Source organism: Ambystoma mexicanum, chromosome 9, assembly GCF_040938575.1.
Source record: "Ambystoma mexicanum isolate Mex_15411 chromosome 9, UKY_AmexF1_1, whole genome shotgun sequence".
NCBI lineage: Eukaryota > Metazoa > Chordata > Amphibia > Caudata > Ambystomatidae > Ambystoma > Ambystoma mexicanum.
Window position 1 is genome coordinate 1,295,464,377 of NC_090931.1, and position 19,109 is coordinate 1,295,483,485.

The 19,109-nt window shown below is 45.6% G+C and overlaps 1 protein-coding gene across 3 annotated transcripts in view; it reads left to right on the plus strand.

Annotated features, from left to right (window-relative positions):
- The window catches only part of HEG1 (heart development protein with EGF like domains 1), a 313,164-nt gene that overhangs the window by 139,575 nt on the left and 154,480 nt on the right, over positions 1-19,109 (plus strand). For all 3 annotated transcript variants that reach the window (XR_011274749.1, XM_069616645.1, XM_069616646.1), the window contains one exon: positions 5,235-5,351. Coding sequence is in view for 2 of the 3 variants with exons in the window: in XM_069616645.1 (XP_069472746.1) it covers positions 5,235-5,351 (117 nt within the window). In the remaining variant the exon portion in view is untranslated. The remainder of the gene's footprint in view (positions 1-5,234; positions 5,352-19,109) is intronic.

Below are 19,109 nucleotides of genomic sequence, written 5' to 3' on the forward strand. Positions count from 1 at the left end.
TGGACACATGTGTAACTAGATTGAGATCCAAGGTCAGAAACTGTGACTTTCATCGCTATTCAAATGAGGAGACAATCCGCTCACAGATCATCGCGGGCTGTCGTTCAAGAAGAAACTGTTACCGAAGATGCACACCCTGGCGGAAATTCCGGTGTTGGCAAGAACAGCCATACCAATTGAGCACCAGGTATTGACGCTGATCAAGCTGCAGATAACACCCGGCGTGGCCATAAAAGGGCAAACGGTGCACAAAACCACTGCCCATACTGCTCGGGTAAGAGCGGATAAGCAGGACAAGAAACACTGTTTCCACTGTGGGTTTGAGTTTCCCCATGAAGAATCATGTCCGGCCCTATGACAGGAGTGCTCAGTGTGTGGGGGCAAAGACCATTTCAGGTAAATGTGCAGGACACAGAAGGAATGGGGGACATACCGAAAGGACCATAGATCATAGAGGCACAAATCGCCTACCTGGCATTCAAGAGAGGAGTGACATAAACACGCAGATAAGAAATATGTATCCAGCAAACAGTGCTTTTTCAAGTCCATGAACTCCCGTATGCCCGAGGCATGTAGGACAGGAAAGAACTGATTAATTCACCTACTGACAACAACCCTGTCGACAAGTGAACATAACACATCATCAAGCTCAGAAAAATGCAATGGTTACCTGTATGCCCAGGGCAACCCGACGGCAAGGGCTCACAGTCTAACATTACCGTTGAAGATACTTGGAAAGACATATGACTTCATCATAGACTCGGGCGCGACCGTGAATGTGATTCCTGAGGACGTGTTCAAGAGACTGAATAGACCACCACATTTGAAGAAAGCTCGGATACAGAGATATACGCCGGTGGCGCAAAGGAACCATTGCTATGTAAATGAACATTCACCACCACGTGCCATTATGAAGACAAACCTGATAGCATCATGGTCCACATCATTGCTGCAGAAGCCACCAGTGGATGTATACTAAGCTTCAGATTGGCCATTCAGATGGGACTAATCCATATCTCATACTGCATCATGGCCGACAAGTATGTCACCCCCATGGCCAGAATATAGGCAACTTTCCCATTCCTGCTCAAGGGGATAGGCAAGCCCAAAGGACGATAGATAAAGCTAAATATTGACCCTTCCATCAGGCCAGAAGCACAACACTACAGGGGCATACCTCTCAGCATTCAGCCCCAGATAGAGAAGGGGCTGTAAACATCATAAGAGAAGACATCATCAAGCCTGCATCTGGCCCACCCCCTAGATTTCCCAGTGCCCAAGAAACCCCCAGAGAGGCAAATCAGGTTGTTTTCTTTTTTTTTGTTTTATTTATTTCTATAGTGGTGGAAAGAGCCTGTAGACATAGAAGAGCTAAACAAAAGACAAGCTACGAATAACATAAAACAAAATTTGTCAATAAAGGAAAATCAGTTTCTCAAACAATAGCGTCTGGCCATGAATACAATTAACAGAGAGATAGACTAGCCTAGACATGAAGATCCCCAACCAAGCAATTCTCAGAGAGCATCATCAGATGCTGCATATCACGGACATGATGCATTTGCGTAATGTATCAACTGTCTTTTCCCGGCTAGTTCTAATGAAGGGATACCACCAGATTGAGATAATTGAGTCACGCTAAATCACAACGTTCACCACTCGCTTGGGACTGTTTCGTTACAAACGATTGAGTTTCGGAATTTCATCAGCCATGAACATTTTCCAAGAAGAAATACAGAGGGTGATTTGTCACATCCCAGACAGTATAAATTAGAGCAACGGCATACTTAGTTTTGGTAAGCCGCAAGAAGCTCATGATATCACAGTTCTGAGGGTGTGCAGAGCACTGGACAACGCCAACTTCACTCTAAATAGAGATGAATGCGAGTTTAATAAGTCCATCCTGAAGTTCTTCGGGCATATCTTTTCAGCCAAAGGGATAGAGCTGGACCCAGACAAGATAAGAGCACTCACAGAGGTCCATCCAATGTGGCCCAAGTGCTTTCATTCCTTGGCCTTGCGAGTTACTGCACGTGATATCTCCTTGAGTTTGCGTCTGTCAACACTCCTCTGCGCGTACTCATGAAGAAAGACCAACAGTTCTTATTGGACACTCTGTGCCAGACTGCATTTGACTGCATCAGGCGAGACATCATGAAGGCTGTTTGCATATCATATCGGAGTTGACTGTTGACGCCAGCCCTGTGCGTCTTGGTGCCATTCTCGCTCAGCACTCTGGCAGTGATCACTCACCATGGAAGATTGTCTCCCATGCCATCAAGAGCTTGAACGAAGCAGAGCAACGCTACTATCAGGCTGAAAAAGAGAGTCTTGCCGCTGTGTGGGCCTGTGAGCATTTTCATTTGTTTCTATATGAGAAGCCGTTTACCATCATTGCTGACCATCAAGCTCTGATCACCATATATGGAAAGTCATCAGCGCAAATGCCACCTCGCATTCCTCAATGGGGTCTAAGGCTACATGAGTACAGGTTTAACATCGTTCACAAGCCTGGGAAAGAGGCTAATCCAGCGTATTTCCTGTTCCACCATCCGCGACAGGACCAGGGCCATTTGAGTGACTGTGCTGAGGGGTATAACAACTATATGGTGCATCAAGCCCACTCACACACAATCCCACTGGAAGAACTATCTAAACTGACACGGGAAGACCCAGCTCTGTCATTGATACACTCATGCCTCAAGAATGGGCTGTGGTGTGCAGAAGACAGTTCAACATCACTGAATCCATCCATAGATACCCTCCAGTGGAGTACACTATTTCAGTCTAGCTGCACACATAAGGATTCTCCTGTTCTCGCATACCCTCCAGACTACCTCTCAGCACCCATCCACATGCCAGCTCGACATGGGTGGCTAGCAGGGACTTGGCCACCCCTACCTACCTTTATATTGGCTAAAATGCCCACACACTTTCTAAACACCTCTGACGAATTTCCCATCCGTCCTCCGAGGGCATTTAACCTACAGCTCTTTGAGACCATGCCAATGGGAAAAGGCGCTGTACAAATGACAACTACAATAAATTACATATCCTGACATATGCTGAAATAATGGCGTCAAATTACAAAAAGGAAATATACCTGCTGTCTCCTCTTGTGCATGGAAGCAACAAAGGTTAGACAATACTATTAGAGAAAGATGGTGCCTTTGGTTGCGGAATAGGAACACATCAAGGAGGAGAAGCACAGCACCATCCAGCAATAGCAAACACATTGACTGCTCTAGGCAGAAAGTGAGGTTAGACTTAAGGCGATGTTTGAAGCAAGAGCAAATTGTGAAGGTCCAGAACACGATTGTAGGTCAAACTCTAGGCAGTGGACAGATCCAGAGGGGATTTCCTTGTGGAGGCCAGTAAAAGGACTGTGTGCAGTGTCAAGGAATTCATAGAGCCTAGCGTTGCTTTCTCATTAAGTTCTTGTTATGGGATGGGGGATAGTCTTCGATTACTTATTCTGAACCGTATTTATGATTTATCATATATCATATCATATCATATCTTCTTAGAGAAAATCACCTTAGCCCAAAGTGCCAGCTCCTTCTTTTGAGGACAGCTTTTCAGAAGGGCTTACCTACAGTTTCTCGATTTTATGAAAAGATGGGGGGTCCTATTTAAATGCAACATAATCAAACTACTAAAATCCAACCCCCGGGGTGCACCGTTATGTTGTAGTTCCTTGATTAGTTGTCCAGGTTTATCCATCGCAGCCATTCTGGGTGAATGAAGCTCCGAAGTCGTATCATTACAAGAGGCACGCGCCACTTCTTCTAAGCCTTCTACACTATCTCACACCTCTATCTATCGGTCAAGCAGAAATGTACACTTTGGTTCTGAGCAACATTGGCCTGTCTGTTGCACTGTTCTACGCACAGGACTGCTAACGAGTCGTGATCCCTCGGTGGTCCTTTCAAACTATTTTACTGCAGCCTGTTTAATAATGATTCTTAGATGTAAAGTTTTTGCTTCTAGAGCATGTTACAGGATTCCCTACCACACCTCTGCATACACTTGTTGCGGATACAAGTTTATTTTCTGAAGAGCAAGTAACACATCACGTTCGCGGACCTAAGTCTTGGCAATAAAATGTGAAATGAAGAATGCCAGTACCTTGGGATTCTGTTCATAATTCTGCACAGGACCAAATCACTGTCACTGCTGCCTCTTGATTGCGTTATTGAAATATTCATATTGAGCACAAAAACAAATTCCTCAAGTATAGGAAGGTTCTGAACCGGCAAAACCGACTCCTTATAATTGCAGTTTTTGAATCCAGTTTTCCAAAAAGAGCTTTACTGTAGGACTGCAACTCTGGACTATTTGCCTAAGCACAAGAGGCATTTTCCATGAGATGCCTTAGTAGTATAACTGAAATGAGGTCCTTTAATCACTCTCTTATCTCATGGTTTTACTTAAGCAATTACCACTAAGGTCGGTGGCTTCACTGCTTAGTAGTAGCCGATGGCCAAAGGTGCAGGCCATGGAGCCATCACGTGTGGTAAAGTGGTTATATCCCCAACATGCTTTCTGGCAATAGATCGTTTTTTTGTTGTGAAATGGTGTTTCCAAAGCTTTGAAGTCTACCAATATAAAACGAACGCTATGGAAAAAGGAGAAGGACACTAGGTGTAGTCTCTTCTCTGTTTCCATGGTGGCTGCTACAGGACTGAAGAGGGTAGGGGAGTGGATGTGGGGCAGTGTGGTGGGTGATCAGGCAGGAAGTGAGGATAAATGTGGTAGGGAAAGGGGAGGGGTGGTAGGAAGCTGGAGCCCCCAGGAATATGTCGGCTTCCCACTGCTAAGTGGTCTGGAAAAGGACAGCCAATAACATAAGGTAAGGAGCTGATTTAGAGCTCCCTGATTTGATGGGAGCCTCAACTATGCCACCTTGCGAGTGCTGATTGAAAGAACTTCAATTTGTAATTTTTAACTTTTTTCAGTTGAATTTTGCATTTTCAATGAGTCTTGCTCAGAGAACCATACATCACATTTTGCCATCCACAGCATCATTTCAGTTTCTAAAGAACATATCATGCTGTCGTCACTACGTTCCATTGTATTCACCAGTCAGGAAGGGTATAGAGCAGTCTACAAGAGGGACGCTGATAGGCCAATCAAGAACACTGTGCAAGACGATGTTAAACTGGATATTTGATTGTGAAAATGCGTCGCCTGATCAGGTGTATTGCAATTTGCCTTTTTCCATAATTTTACAGTCAGTCTCTGCTCGGCCAACCCTTGCTTCCATGGAGGGAAATGCATCGTGGACCACATCACAAGTTCATACCGGTGCCTCTGTTTACCTTCCTGGACAGGAGAGCAGTGCTCTACGGGTAAGTGACATTACAGCTCCAAAAGCATTTGGCATGCTAACAATTCGTTGCTTAAATATCTGTAATTCCTGAAGAGGGAAAAACAATGGTATCTAATACATCAATTATATTAACATTGAGCGAGGAAAATTCTGAATATCCTGACAGGCTTCCGTACAACTGTGTCGCTCAAATCGCATACATGCCAACCTTCTGTGACCAAAAATCTGTAGGAATCTTAAAGTTTCAAAAATAGTCAGGCGAGGAGGTAATGATAGGAATAGGGCGCGTCAGCAGCCCATTGTCATTGAATGAGCCCGCCGCCGCGGGTGCATTCAATGACAATGAGGCGCCTGCCACGCATTCTGCCATCACGCCAGCTCGGGGGGGCCCTTGAAAGACTCACCAGAGTTGACGTGATGGGGGGCTAATGGCGCCTTTTGTGAAAGGCACTCGCGGCAGAGGGCGCCGTTTACATCAAAGGCATGCATGCTGCGCCTTCTCCCGCTACGCCAGCTCGGGGAAGTCCTTGAAAGACTCTCCCAAGCTGGCGTGGTGGGGGACTAATGGCGCCTTTTGCCAAAGGCACCCGCGGCGGAGGGGCGCTTTAGCCCACCGCCGTGGGTACCTTTGACATTAAAAGCCTGCATGCCGGGCATTCTCCCGGTACGCCAGCTCGGGGAAGTCCTTGAAAGACTCCCCCGAGTTGGAGTGGTGGGGGGCTAATGGTGCCTTTTTTGCCAAAGGCACTCGCGGCGGAGCGTCGCTTTTAGCCCACCGCCGTGGGTGCCTTTGACATTAACAGCCTGCATGCAGCGCCTTCTCCCGCTACGCCAGCTCGGGGAAGTCCTTGAAAGACTCCCCCGAGTTGGCGTGGTGGGGGGCTAATGGCGCCTTTTGCCAAAGGCACCTGCAGCGGAGGGGCGCTTTTAACCCACCGCCGTGGGTGCCTTTGACATTAACAGCCTGCATGCCACACCTTCTCCCGCTACGCCAGCTCGGGGAAGTCCTTGAAAAACTCCCCCAAGCTGGCGTGGTGGGGGACTAATGGCGCCTTTTGCCAAAGCCACCCGTGGCGGAGGGGCGCTTTAGCCCACCGCCGTGGGTGCCTTTGACATTAAAAGCCTGCATGCCGGGCATTCTCCCGGTACGCCAGCTCGAGGGAGCCCTTGAAAGACCCGAGCTGGCGTGGGCAAAAAAAAAAAAAACAAATGTAAAAAAAAATCGGTATTTGGTGTCAAAAAATCGGTAGGCGGTAGGACTGCTTAAAAAGCGGTATCCTACCGCCTAAATCGGTAGGGTTGGCAAGTATGAAATCGGCACTACTGAATTGTTCTGTTTGAAAACAAGCATTAATGCAGCACCAAGGAGCTAATGATTGCCTATATGATAGCACACAATGAAGGATACAAGGGAAAACAATGGTTAGGATTGATAGGACAGGGAGACATTGCAAACAGTCCTCTTGCCCATCCTAATTCAATTTGAAAGATCTTTGCAAAGAAACCAAAATGCCAACACCAAGGTCATGCACAAATGGAAAGGTCTGTGTGTGTGTGTATTATATGTGGTGAGGAAATGCATGCCATGGCGAAAACACTAGTTGCCAATGCTTAAATTTTAAAATGCGAAAATGAATGCAGCCTTGGAAAAGTCTTACTTGCAAACTAGCCCAGGGCTAGCAAAAATATGTGATCCGTTAAGCATAATTTAGACTGCAAACAATTAAATTGGAATTCATTGGTCGTGGTATTAAGGAACTGGTGATCATGTTGGCCCTGTTTGCAATCCTTATAAAGGCCTGTTTCAGGACATGTAAAAACAGCAGCAGTCCGCTTTGGGAGTAGTGGTCACCTATAGGAATGGGGTATGTAGGTCATTTAATGCATCCGGCAGGTGTGGTATGAGTTAAATCAACAAATTCGAATTCGAAGATACCCGGAGTAAGCACATAGAATATATACTCGCCTGTGGGCCTCAAAGCGCACAAGGGGACAAGACAGGACAAGACAAAACAAATAAATGTGTCTATCGAGAGTCAAGGAAGGACTTGTCTGATTTAATCTATGGCCTGTACGGACCTAGTCTGGATCCAGGTTGAACAAGTGAGTTTTAACACTTTTCTAAAACTCACTAATGGAGTTGGCCTGCCTAAGCTCACGTGGAAGTTTATTCCAGTGGGATGGAGCTTGAATGTCAAATGTAGAACCTCCAAAGGTTTTAAGATTATACCTTAGTTGTCAAAGTTTTGAAGGATCATGGGAGCGTAGGAAAAAACTAGGTGGAAGGACTCCTTAACAACACTTAAAGATAAGAGAGAGCAACTTATGCATGACTCAATGTCTAATCGGAAGCCAGTGGAAATCACGTCTGGCATTTGTGACATGATTCCTCCTGGCAAGACCATGGACGTCTCTAACCGCTCCGTTTTGAGCAACTTGCAAAGCCTGAAGATTAGCCTTTGATGTCCCTGGCAGCAGGCTGTTGCAATAATCAAGGCATGAATTGATCAGAGCTGTAGCTAGTAAAAATCAGTTTTTCAATGATACATATGGATGGATATGATTCAGTAATTTAGTAACATAGCCACAGGAGGCTTCACTTTCGCTGATTCGGTCAATTCATCTGTTATAGTTATTTGCTTTATTTTTCGAGGTGTTTGGAATCTGGGCAATAGGCTCATGAACCCACTCAGCTATTTCTATATCTGTGTCTGCAACCTGTGAATCTGCAGAGGTTTTAGACTATGGCTCCCATGATCCCTCACCCTTAACTGTGCTGGCTTGGGCTGATGGGATTTGTAGTCTAAAACATCAGGCGAGCCATAGGTTGCAGACCCCTTCTCTAGATCATGTTCTAATTTTTTTAAAGAAACTTTTTTTATTTGTTTATGAAACAATCACCACAATGGACAAGTAGTTAAATCAAGAATGGAAACAATGGTGAACAAACTCCCACCAACCCCACTCCATGGACATGACATTGCATATCGTAAGGATACTGTCACCACAGGGATCAACATTAGAATAATATCCATATCCTACTGGTTGTCAACTCGATTGGGGGTAGGAAATGACTGTAAAACGTAAAGCAATCTGGGGGGGATTTAATTATAGCCATCCGCCCAAACCATGAAAGCTTCAGAGTGTTCGAGTCATTCAAATATTTCTTGATAGTTGATATTAAAGGATGGTAGTTAGTCCTAAGTAGATCTCTAGGGTCAGGATGTAGCTTAATACCTAGATATTGAACTGACCTATTAGCCCAAACATAGGGAAATTGAAATCCCATCCTAGTTCTGAGATCCGGGGTAATGTTATTGCCGATCATTTCAGATTTCTAATGATTTATTTTGAAGCCAGAAACCAGTCAAAAACAGTGGGTATCTTTTTCTATAGCCATGACAGAGGACTGGGGGTTTGTTATTGATAGTATAATAATTTGCAAATAGGTTAATTGTATGATGCTTGCTCCCAAACACAATGCCAGAGATTTCCTTGTTCGATCGTATATATGCAGCAAATGGTTCCATGACTAGAGCAAATAAAATCAGAGAAAGGGGGCATCCCTGCCTAGTACCTCTGGCTCAGTTAATTGGTGCAGTGAGGTCCTCATTGACCATGAGTCTCGAGGTAGGCCGTTTGTAATTGGCTAATATATTCATCATTCCTATTTACAAAATTATACTTTTGTAGGGTGGCCTTAAGGAATCGCCAGTCCACTCTGTTCAATGATTTCTCCTTGTCAAGTGCCAAGAGAATTGAATGAACAGGGTTCCTCCCCGCCTTATCCCCTAAGTGTAATACTTGTATATTATCCACAGTTCCCCTACCCAGAATAAAACCAGATTGATCTGGGTCAACTATGGTGGGCATATATTTATCCCTCCTGGCCTTATTTTCTAAGTCATCACACTTCATTTGGAACATTTCAGTGATTTCTCTCAGCGATGCCAGTGTCTCGTTCACCGTGGGATGGTCGGTCTCGATCTGAGTGAAGCTTCTCTCATTATGGTCAACCCGGACCCCTAGACTCGCAATGTATCTTTTATTCTCACCAATGGAATCCAGCATTTACTTCCTCAATGATGACATTTCTGAGTGAAGTGAGTCTCTAAAACCGTGCTTCAACGACTTTAAGGAGCACAGCAGGATTTCGGCTGTGGGAGGAGCTGTAGCAGACACAGCCTACACTGCATCCTCATCTCTCTGAACATCTTTCTCCAGGGTTTTCTTCAGAGTGGAGGTTTGTTTTGCAGGTGAAGTGAGAAAGGCCTGCATGCCCACCTCTTTTGCCGCTTTTGCCTTCTGGCAGGTTTCGACATTATTTCTTTTGTGGCCAATATATCTCCAACTCACTGAGGCTCCGCTCTCAATCCTCGGGGCCCCTCAGGGCACTAAGAGAGCAGGCCCTGGCCAGTCACCATGTCAGCATTGTAAACAACTGCAGTTTTGCAAAAATGCAAGGAGTCACTTAGCTTGGTAGAGCTGGTGTAGGGTAGATGGTACTATGGGGTCTCTCCACCCATCTCCGATCCCCCTGTTTCTCCCATCAACCTTGGTATGCGTTGCTGAAGTCTGTTCCATGTCCATGGCAGCAGCGCCTCTTCTCAATCAGGACCTCTTATATCCTCCGGGTGCCCATCGGATCTCTGCTGCTATTACACTCCTCTGATCCTTTGCGGCTCTCCCTCAGAACAGATGGCTCGGCGCCATTTTCATCATTGTGGACATCACCTTGATCGGTCACATTAAGCCTCAGGGTCGTGCCGCAGAAGCCTCTCGGGCGCACCTCAAACCTCACGCGCTCTGCGCGGGTCAAAGCGCTCTGAACACTGCAACCTGGGCTCATGAAACGGGCATAACAGAGCGTTCGGTGCTAGGGTTCGGAGTGAGATATAATGGAACGTCTGTTCACTCCGCCATATTGGCCAAGCCCCCAACATGTTCTATTTTAACACGTAAATTATATGAACACTCGATTCACTATATCAATTTTACAAAGCAGAATCAGGTTCAAAACATATAAGCATAAATGACTAGAACTCAGTTGTAAACAATCAAGAATAATTGTTATTTATTCACTTCTTAAATGGGGTGATGAAGATGTCATTATATTTCCACTTTTTTGTGATTCTGCAGTGGAATGTATCACACACTTACTACATCCATCCTTTTAATAGTAATTGTGTGTGAAAACATAACCCACAATGCAACCAACACGGGTTTCGACGTTATGGTTGTAATGGTACATGTGGACAACTTGGTGCTCCTTTGCCCAATTGCTGTGCACAGGAAGTGGTGTGTCTGCTCCCAGCACATCCCACTCACGCCTTCTTCAGGGTTCCCATGTGGTTATATTTCTATAGACTTCCTGCTTAGTGAAGTAAGAGGACCTCTGTTGTTGTGGGTCGTTTTCATGATGTGGTACCCAGTGGCATAGACAGGGTAGGGCCTGAGCGGGCAAGGCCCACCCAAAATCTGTAAATGCCCTCTCAGCAGCGCTGTCGGGCCTTTACAGATGTTAATCTCACCGCGGTGGGCCCAACTCCATTATCTTCAGACCCCACTTGTTAGACAATCCTGGCTGCGCCTCTGCTGGTACCTCCATTCGAGGTGTGGTGTTTTTCCCTGGAGGGCTTTACTGCAGGAGGGGGAATCGTTTGCCTCCTGTTCTTTTTCTTTACGTCATCCATTAATGGATCCTGTTTCATTTGGGATTTTTGCCATTTCTTCTAGAGGAAAGCCCAATCTCCCCTGGACTGTATTTGAACACGTACCTGCTATCAAGGAGGAGGATCCTGGACCTTCTATCACAGGTTTAGACAGCCTGAGGTATTTCTTAATACTTGTTTTTATAATCCAGCCATGGAGAGAATAACACCTCTGGCTGGAGCCAGAGGGGGCACAGGGATAGGCGCACACTGATATTTTAATGGCCCAATCCCTCAAGAGTGATGGTCTGCAACCTGCAGCTCTCTTATTGTGTTTTGGCCTTCAACTCCCATGATCCCTCACGATTGACATTCCTGGCTAGGGCTGATGGCTGTTACTGTGTGTATGTCTATGTGTTTGTGTGTTTGCTATTCGGTTGTTGCTCTGGCTTTTCAGATTGCTTCTGCAAGCCACGAGAACGCATTGGCCACAGCTCAGCACAGCACTGGAACATGTTAATAGCATCTGCTTTCTGGTGACGCGGTCAAACTTTACTTTTTTAGTGGTGCAAAGTGGCGCCTCGGCGCTTTACAAAACATCTACACAAATGATAAAATCGAGGCCACTGCAGGGGTTTTGCCGGTTCATCTACCGTGATGGAATTCCAGCTCTGTTTACATAATCCGTCGGCCAATCAGAGAATCGCAGTGCCCATGCAGCATAGGCCAGACTTCCACGTGACACAGTCTACAAGGAGGAAAAGTAAGGCGCATTGAATGAGCTTCAAGTGGCCTGCAGCACTGTACAAAACATCTACATCATTACTTCAACAAACACACGTCTCTATGCATTTAACTATTAAAAACGCACACACAACCGCATGTAGACATACTTCTTTCATGTACCCCTTCGTGTGCAGTAACATTGACATAACATAGCCTCAACATGCACAGCCAACTGTGCAGTGCATGTGCCATACCTATGAAACACAATGATGAGATGCGTGCCTATCATACAAGACTGTGACTTATAACACACAGAGACCTCTGCAGTGACACGCATGTAACAAACACGGTCACCAATACAGTTACAGCTCTATAACACATTGCAATGTGCCCATCTTGTATGCATGGACTCACGGTTACCGATGGTGCTTTTTCATGCTATGCTGTTGTGCTATAATGTTGTCCTATGTGAAGTTGGTCTGATAGGCAATTGTAATGTGTGATGCTGCTGGGTCTTGCTGTGTTGTAATATGTCACTATCCCATCGTGCTGTATTACTGTATGCTATCTTTTTGTTGCCATGCTATGGTGTGCTATGCTATTTTGATACACTATGTTTTCTTATGCCAGGTCACGCTTTATTATTCCAGGGTATGTTATATCACGGGGTTATGCTTTGCTATTCAACGTTATGTTATGTTTGTTATGCTGGGAATTGTAAAAATATGCGGGCCTTTAGTTATGAGCCGTCGGGCTGTGGTCCCCCTAAAATCACAGAAAGGTGCAACGCTGAGCAATCATCCAACGTATGCGCCACGAGGCCATGCCGAGGCCAGATGAGCACTTAAAAATGTCAATAAACAGATCGGAGGTGACAGTTCAGTTTTGTTTCTATTTTGTACAGAGATATATTTGCTCAGGAAAAGCCACAGCAGTCCCTCCTTTACTGACAGTGTGCAGAGCGCGGCATTGTGGGGACGGTCTGGAAATTAGACACTTTGGAGAGACGCACAGGGCGGGAGACAGGATGGGGAAAAGGGCGGGTCCGCGTGAGATCAGTCTTAGTTATTTTAAGCTCTGGTCTCCACCCCAAGGATGTTCTGAGTCTCTCTCTTCCGCGCCTGTAATTGTGGCATTCATTCCACATCTGCCGGGAGCTCACTGGATATGCAGCATTGAAGGCCCACCCGAGTGCAATCTATAACAAGAACCGGAAATGCCGACGGCCTGAGGAAATGCTACATTTCCATCGCCAGGAACTAAGAACCTGCGGCCTCTTCTGCCCAGGAGGGGAGGGCACAGGAAGGACACCAGTGATACTCCTCTTTAATTTATATGGCGGCTTAGCTGTGCTCTTGGCTCTGGCAAACCTGTATTTGCGATGATTGTATGGTTTGTGCTGACTCCGGAATTGTGCAATGATGACACCAAGTATATTTACTGAAGTGGCACAAGCATCTCCCTTTGCAAGAAGGTACTACCACTAAACAAAGATGTGATTACCAATGCGGAAACCCTGAGACCCTTCCCTTCTATCATGAGCGCGCGCTTCCCACGGTCCCTCTTCTTCCTGTCGCACTTGAGAAACATGGTGATTGCTGCATCATTTAGTCATACCGGTGCCCTTCATTGTCACCACTCTCGATGCCGCCTCACCCCTGCATACCCAGCAGCATGGATGATCTCCCACCTAAAGGTTCAACAATTGTTAACTTTCACTAGTATTCGCCCCTAACTTCATCTTCGAGTATTCCACATCGGCATCACTCTTAGCTGCACACTAACCTTGCCGAGCCGTTTGATCTGGTGTTAGGTTGGACTCCCAGGTATATGAAACAGGTGGTGGTGCCGGAAACACGAGAGCAACTGAAGAACAAGGCAAAGGGTATTACATCAAAAATTCATTTTATTTTGTTATAGATTGTAAAAAAGTCTTTAATTAATTCATTTTGTAAAACACAAAATGAATGATAATGGTTCATTCCAGCCAAAAGTCACAACTTTTGTCTGGAATGAACCATTATCATTGAACACTGGAAGTGTTGTTGACATTTCCATTACACAGAATTTGTATCTGTTTGCTTTTGATCCCATTAATTGTTTTTTTAGAAAGCGTATTTTTTATCCTAACAATGGAACAGTTGTTGCACTTTCTTCACATTTCCCTTTAAAAAATGTAAATGTAAATGCACTATTTTTAGAGCTGTATTGAGCTGTATTAGTATGAATGAATGCATGAATGTCTGTTATATAGGATGTGTTTTACAAAATGAATGAATTAAAGACTTTTTATAACAAAATAAAATGAATTTTTGATGTAATACCCTTTGCCTTTGTTCTTCAGTTGCTCTCGTGTTTCCGGCACCACCACCTGTTTCATATGTATTGTTTTACCTCTAGGTGCCGGGTTTGGAGGTTCCCACCATTGTTTTTTTGGACTCCCAGGTATGCCAGAGCGATGCTGGGGATCCGTGGACTTGGAGGCATAACACCCTCCCCAGAATAAACAGAGGACTCAGTCAGGCGGTAAGTACAAAGTTTGGTTTATTGCAAATAAAACCAACATGGATCAGTACACAAACACAGAAGAATTCAGGTACAGCTCGGGGTTCCGGGGCGCGCAGGCCGGTTTTCCAGCATCCCCTAAAAACTTATAATCATGGGTGATTGGTCACTGAGAGTTCCTACCAACTATAGAGGAGCCTATAGTTGATATTCTACTGGTCCTTGCATGTCAAGTGGCTGGCCTGTCCCATCCCCAAGAACCATTAGCCGTGGGATTACCATTGGTTCATGCCCTTGCCATCCTCCCCTGGAATACTAAACTGTGATTGGTGTGAGGGTCATGATCCCTGCATCTCTTAGTTAAAGGGATGCACGGAGGGGGTCGGCACCACAATGAAGAAAGAAAAAGTGTGGCATTGACCTCCACTAGGCGTCCCTAGATGTAAGAATTGTAAGGATCATCACCCTCCCACTAGAGGCGAGAGGGTGATGATTGCTGCGAGAGGATGGTTGGCGTAGGTCGGTGGCACTTACCTAAGCCACCTGCCGCATTAGGACATGCCCTCTTTTAGGCCACACCATCTTACAGAGCCCCCCTCAATTTTGCAGGCCTATACCCATGATTTCACTCTCATATCAACTCACCATTTCCCTTCCTCTCACATTTAGTCTCATCCCTTCATCCTCCCTCTAAAGCATCCACCAATTGCCCACAAGGGGGTTATCCCCATTCTATAAGAACCTGACCCACTCTTTCACCCCTCTGACCCATCCAAACTGCATAGCACCATAACTCTTATGTGCGCCCTCCACCGTCTGTCCCAACTATTCCCACTGCACCTTACAACTGCCTTCCTCCACTGTTCCAAAACCGAATATGCCATGTCCATAATCATAGATCCTTACACCATCACCATTTTTTAAAAAGAAAACAACTGAGTGAACCTGTAAACATTCTGACAATTTTGTTAGCAATCAAAAGAGCGCACCAGAAAGACTAGTTGGTTTTGGCTCATCTAGTAATCACAGCCTTTACTATATATAAACTATGGACTGTGGCCTTCATTGGCAAGTTCACATGTCGTTATTTTGTGTTCCCATCAGTAACATGCTACTTTCATATCTCTTGGCCAGACAAACACCAGACCGCTAATCAGTGTTTGTGTTGTATTGCAAGGAGACGAGCCTGAGGTCTCTCTTCTCTTTCCATGACACCACGGAAAGTGACGACAATAGCAAGCCTTTCCTATCCCTGCCTTCAGAGTGTTTTCTCTTGCTGCGTAAGTCATAAGAGGAGGGAAAGAAAGAGGTCTCTTGCCAGGTCTGATTCCCTGCTCCCACAGTCTTTGGCAGTGTGGAGGTGGGGGAGCAAGGGACTCATCCTATAGTTGTGATGGAGCATCACTGCCTACCTCACCATTTGGGCTGCCAATAACAGTGGCAGCAGGGCAGGAGGAGAGGAAGGGTGAGCTCTGGCTGGGGCCTGGAGAGTACAGATGCCTTTTCATGAATGTTGCTGGTGAACCGCTGAACTTTACTTCAGTGACTGGCATCTAGGCAGTTCCATTGCATGGGAGAAGAGTGCAGTAAAGCTGCATTGTTCTCTCACGGCCATCATTGAAGAGGAGCAAATCCTGGGTGAAGAGTTCAGAAATGCTGTGCTCTTCTCCTGCTTCTGGCTCCTCTTCATTGCCAGCCACACGAGAAAGGCAAAGTGAGGCTGAGCTCTTCTCAAGCACACCACATTCAAGGAAACAAAAGCCATGTGAGGTGGAAGCGGGGCATGCCTGGATAGTTGATGACAATCTATACCAGGAAGTAGCAGTTCATGATGTTCTTGCCAATGTAGCAAGCAGCTGGGTAGGTGATCGCAAGCAGTGGCAATGGGGGATGTATCTTGGCAGTAGTTGACATTCCTTGGCTTTTTGAACATGAACCCGAGCATTCAAGGAAAACCTTTGATAATGATTGTTGCAGATGGGGCCAGCTTCGGTTCATTTGATGGCATCCCTTGGCAATGACATGAGTGCCTGGACAGCTGATGACAATCCTTGGGAATGGAAGAAGTTCCAAAGGCATTTGATGGAAATCGTTGTTTATGGGGTAATTGCTGGGCAGATGTTGGCAACCTATGCACAAGGTTATGTTTCTGTACATTTGATGGCACCCCTAGGCATCAGGGCATTTGATGTCAATAATTGGCAGTAGTGCATGTACATTGGAAGTTAAGGAAAACCTTGGCAATGATGAAAGTTCCTAAGCATTCACTAACAATCCTTGGCAGTTGGGCAAGACACTGGGCAGTTAACGGCAATCATTGGTGATGGGGCAAGCTTCTGGACATTTTATGGCAGTCCTTGGCAATGGCACTAGTACCTGGGCAGCTGATGTCAATCCTTGTGAATGGACCACGTTCCCAGGCATTGGAAGGAAATCCTTGGTTATGGGATAGTTCCTCATATATGTTGGCAAATGAGGTGTCATCTCCTTCAGGTAAGTCACGCTGGGACCATGAATGAGGCAGGAGAGAGGGATTTGTAAAAAGGAAACTTGGTCTATGTGTTACAGGGTATAGTGTAGCTGGGAAACAGGAGAGCAGTAGAATGGCATCCCCCCAGGTCTAGCTCCCATCCTGAAAGTCCAGTTCAACTGACAAACCTAGAACCTGTAGGTTCTTCACATTCCATGACTTGCACAACATTCTGGTAATGATTATAAGTGCAGAAGCACAGTAATGATTATAAATGCGTTAGGCATACTACACAATCCATGGCAAGAGGGTATGTTCCTGGTAATTTAATGGCAATCTTTGTCAATGGGTCGAGTAACTAGGCTTCTGATGTCAATTATTGGCAGTAGAGCAAGTACCTAGGCAGTTGATGGCAACTCTTGGCAATGGTGAACGTTCCGGAGCATTCATTGACAGTCCTTGGAAATGGGGCCAGTGACTGGGCAGTTGATGACAATTCTGGTGGATGAGGCCAGTTTCTGGGATTCGTATGGTGGTCATTGGCAATTGCACTACTACCTGGCCAGTTGATGGCAATCCATAGCAATGGAGCATGTTACCATGCTTTTGGTGGACATCCTTGGCTTTGGGTTAATCCCTTGGCAGATGTTAGTAATCCATGGCAATTGGGAAAGTTTCCGGGCATGTTATGACAATTCTTGGCATTAGTGCAAGCACTTTGACAGTTGATGTAGTCTTTGGCAGTTGGATACATTGGAAAAATGGCTGTCTACTTTGGCCATGTTACCCACTTCCCTTGTCTTCCTTCAAGGATCGGGAGGGAGCGGCTGTTGTGACAACTTGATAAACCGACAGGCAAACATATAATTTATTCATTTATTTATTAGAATTTGTGTTACCGCTTGGCCCTACCGAGAGGTTCTCGGAGCGCCTTACAAGGTTCAATGGTTGACAAGGTGGCAGGTGAAACAGAAGTTACAAAAAAAATGTCAGGATAGGATAGAAAGATCAGGAAAGAAACTGGTAGCAGGGGAGGTGGCGGGGTGGGGTTATGTGTGGGACAACAGGTACGTTTTGAAGCTGTTTCTGAAAGTGGTGATGGAGGGTGCAGTGCATGTGTGAAGAGGTAGTGTGTTCCAGATCCTGGGTGCCCAGTGGGTAAATGCTTGCTTTTGTGTGCATATTAGTTTGCATAATGGAATGTGTAGGAGATGCTGCCTTGCTTGTCTGGAGTTTTGTGGTGGATGGCTTTGAAAACAATGCAGTGTCCTTTGAAGACAATTCAGTTGGGGTACATGGAACCAGTGTGGCTGTGCAAGAGCTGGGGGTATGTGTGAATGTTTGGGTAGGTGGAAGATGTGTGAGGCAGGTGTGTTTTGTATGGCTTGCATTGCGGCACGGGTGCTGCTGGGGAGTCCAGTGAGGAGAGCATTCCCATAGTCAATCTTGGAGAGAACTAGTGCATGGACTGAGGTGCAGAAATGATCAGGAGGAAGGATGCGCCTGATCTTACGTAAGAGGGTAGTTGTAGTTGGCATGTTTTGTTGGCATCAGTTTTGTGATGTAGCTGTAGATTGCACGTTTTGGTGACAGCAGGTGTGTAGTGTGTGAAGGAAAGGTGGTGGTTGATGGTGAAGTCAAGGGATTTGACAGGTGCGGAGAGGGATGTGTGTGGGTTGTTTGTGGTGAGTTCTTTGATCCAGGGGGTAGTTTAGGTTTTTGTCTGCGGGAATCAGATAAGGAGGTATTCCTTTTTTGGAAGGGATGAACTTGAGCAAGTGGGTCGCCATCGAGGTGGTGACGGGGCAGAGACAACTTTTGAGGATGTGGAGTTTGGGAGGTGGATGAGTATATTTGTGTGTCATCTGCGTGAAGCTGAAGGAATTTCCATGGTGCAAAAAGTGTAGTTATTGGCTAATTTGTAACTAGGAGAACTGAATAAGCACTTGGTGGCCGCTATATTATTTTTGAATTCGGAGCAAGTGTGAATGATACATGGGAGAATTACTCAGAATTCAGAAAAGATTAATGCTATGTCCAGAACTGTAATTTATCATTTCATTCATTCATTTTGGCATTTATATAGCACCTTTCAGCACATTAATAGTCCCAATGCGATGTTGGTTGAACACCCTCTGAGGGACCAGAGTCCAAGATTGAGAGAAATTGGAGGACTACTATGCGTGTGTGCATTTCAGCCATTGAAGTTATGTGAGGGTAGCCAAGACCCTGCTAGCCACCCATGTCTGAATGGGTGTGGATGGGTGAGGCAGAGGTAAACTTTAAACTGCTGGGGTGGGTTGTGTTTAAGGAGTTAGGGGATTATGTGGGAAGCTATAGTTCGAATTATTGTCGTTAAAGGTAGCTTGATTCCTATGGCAGAGGTGTTGTGCAATAGTTTTTGTGTTGTATGTGAGTGCAGGGT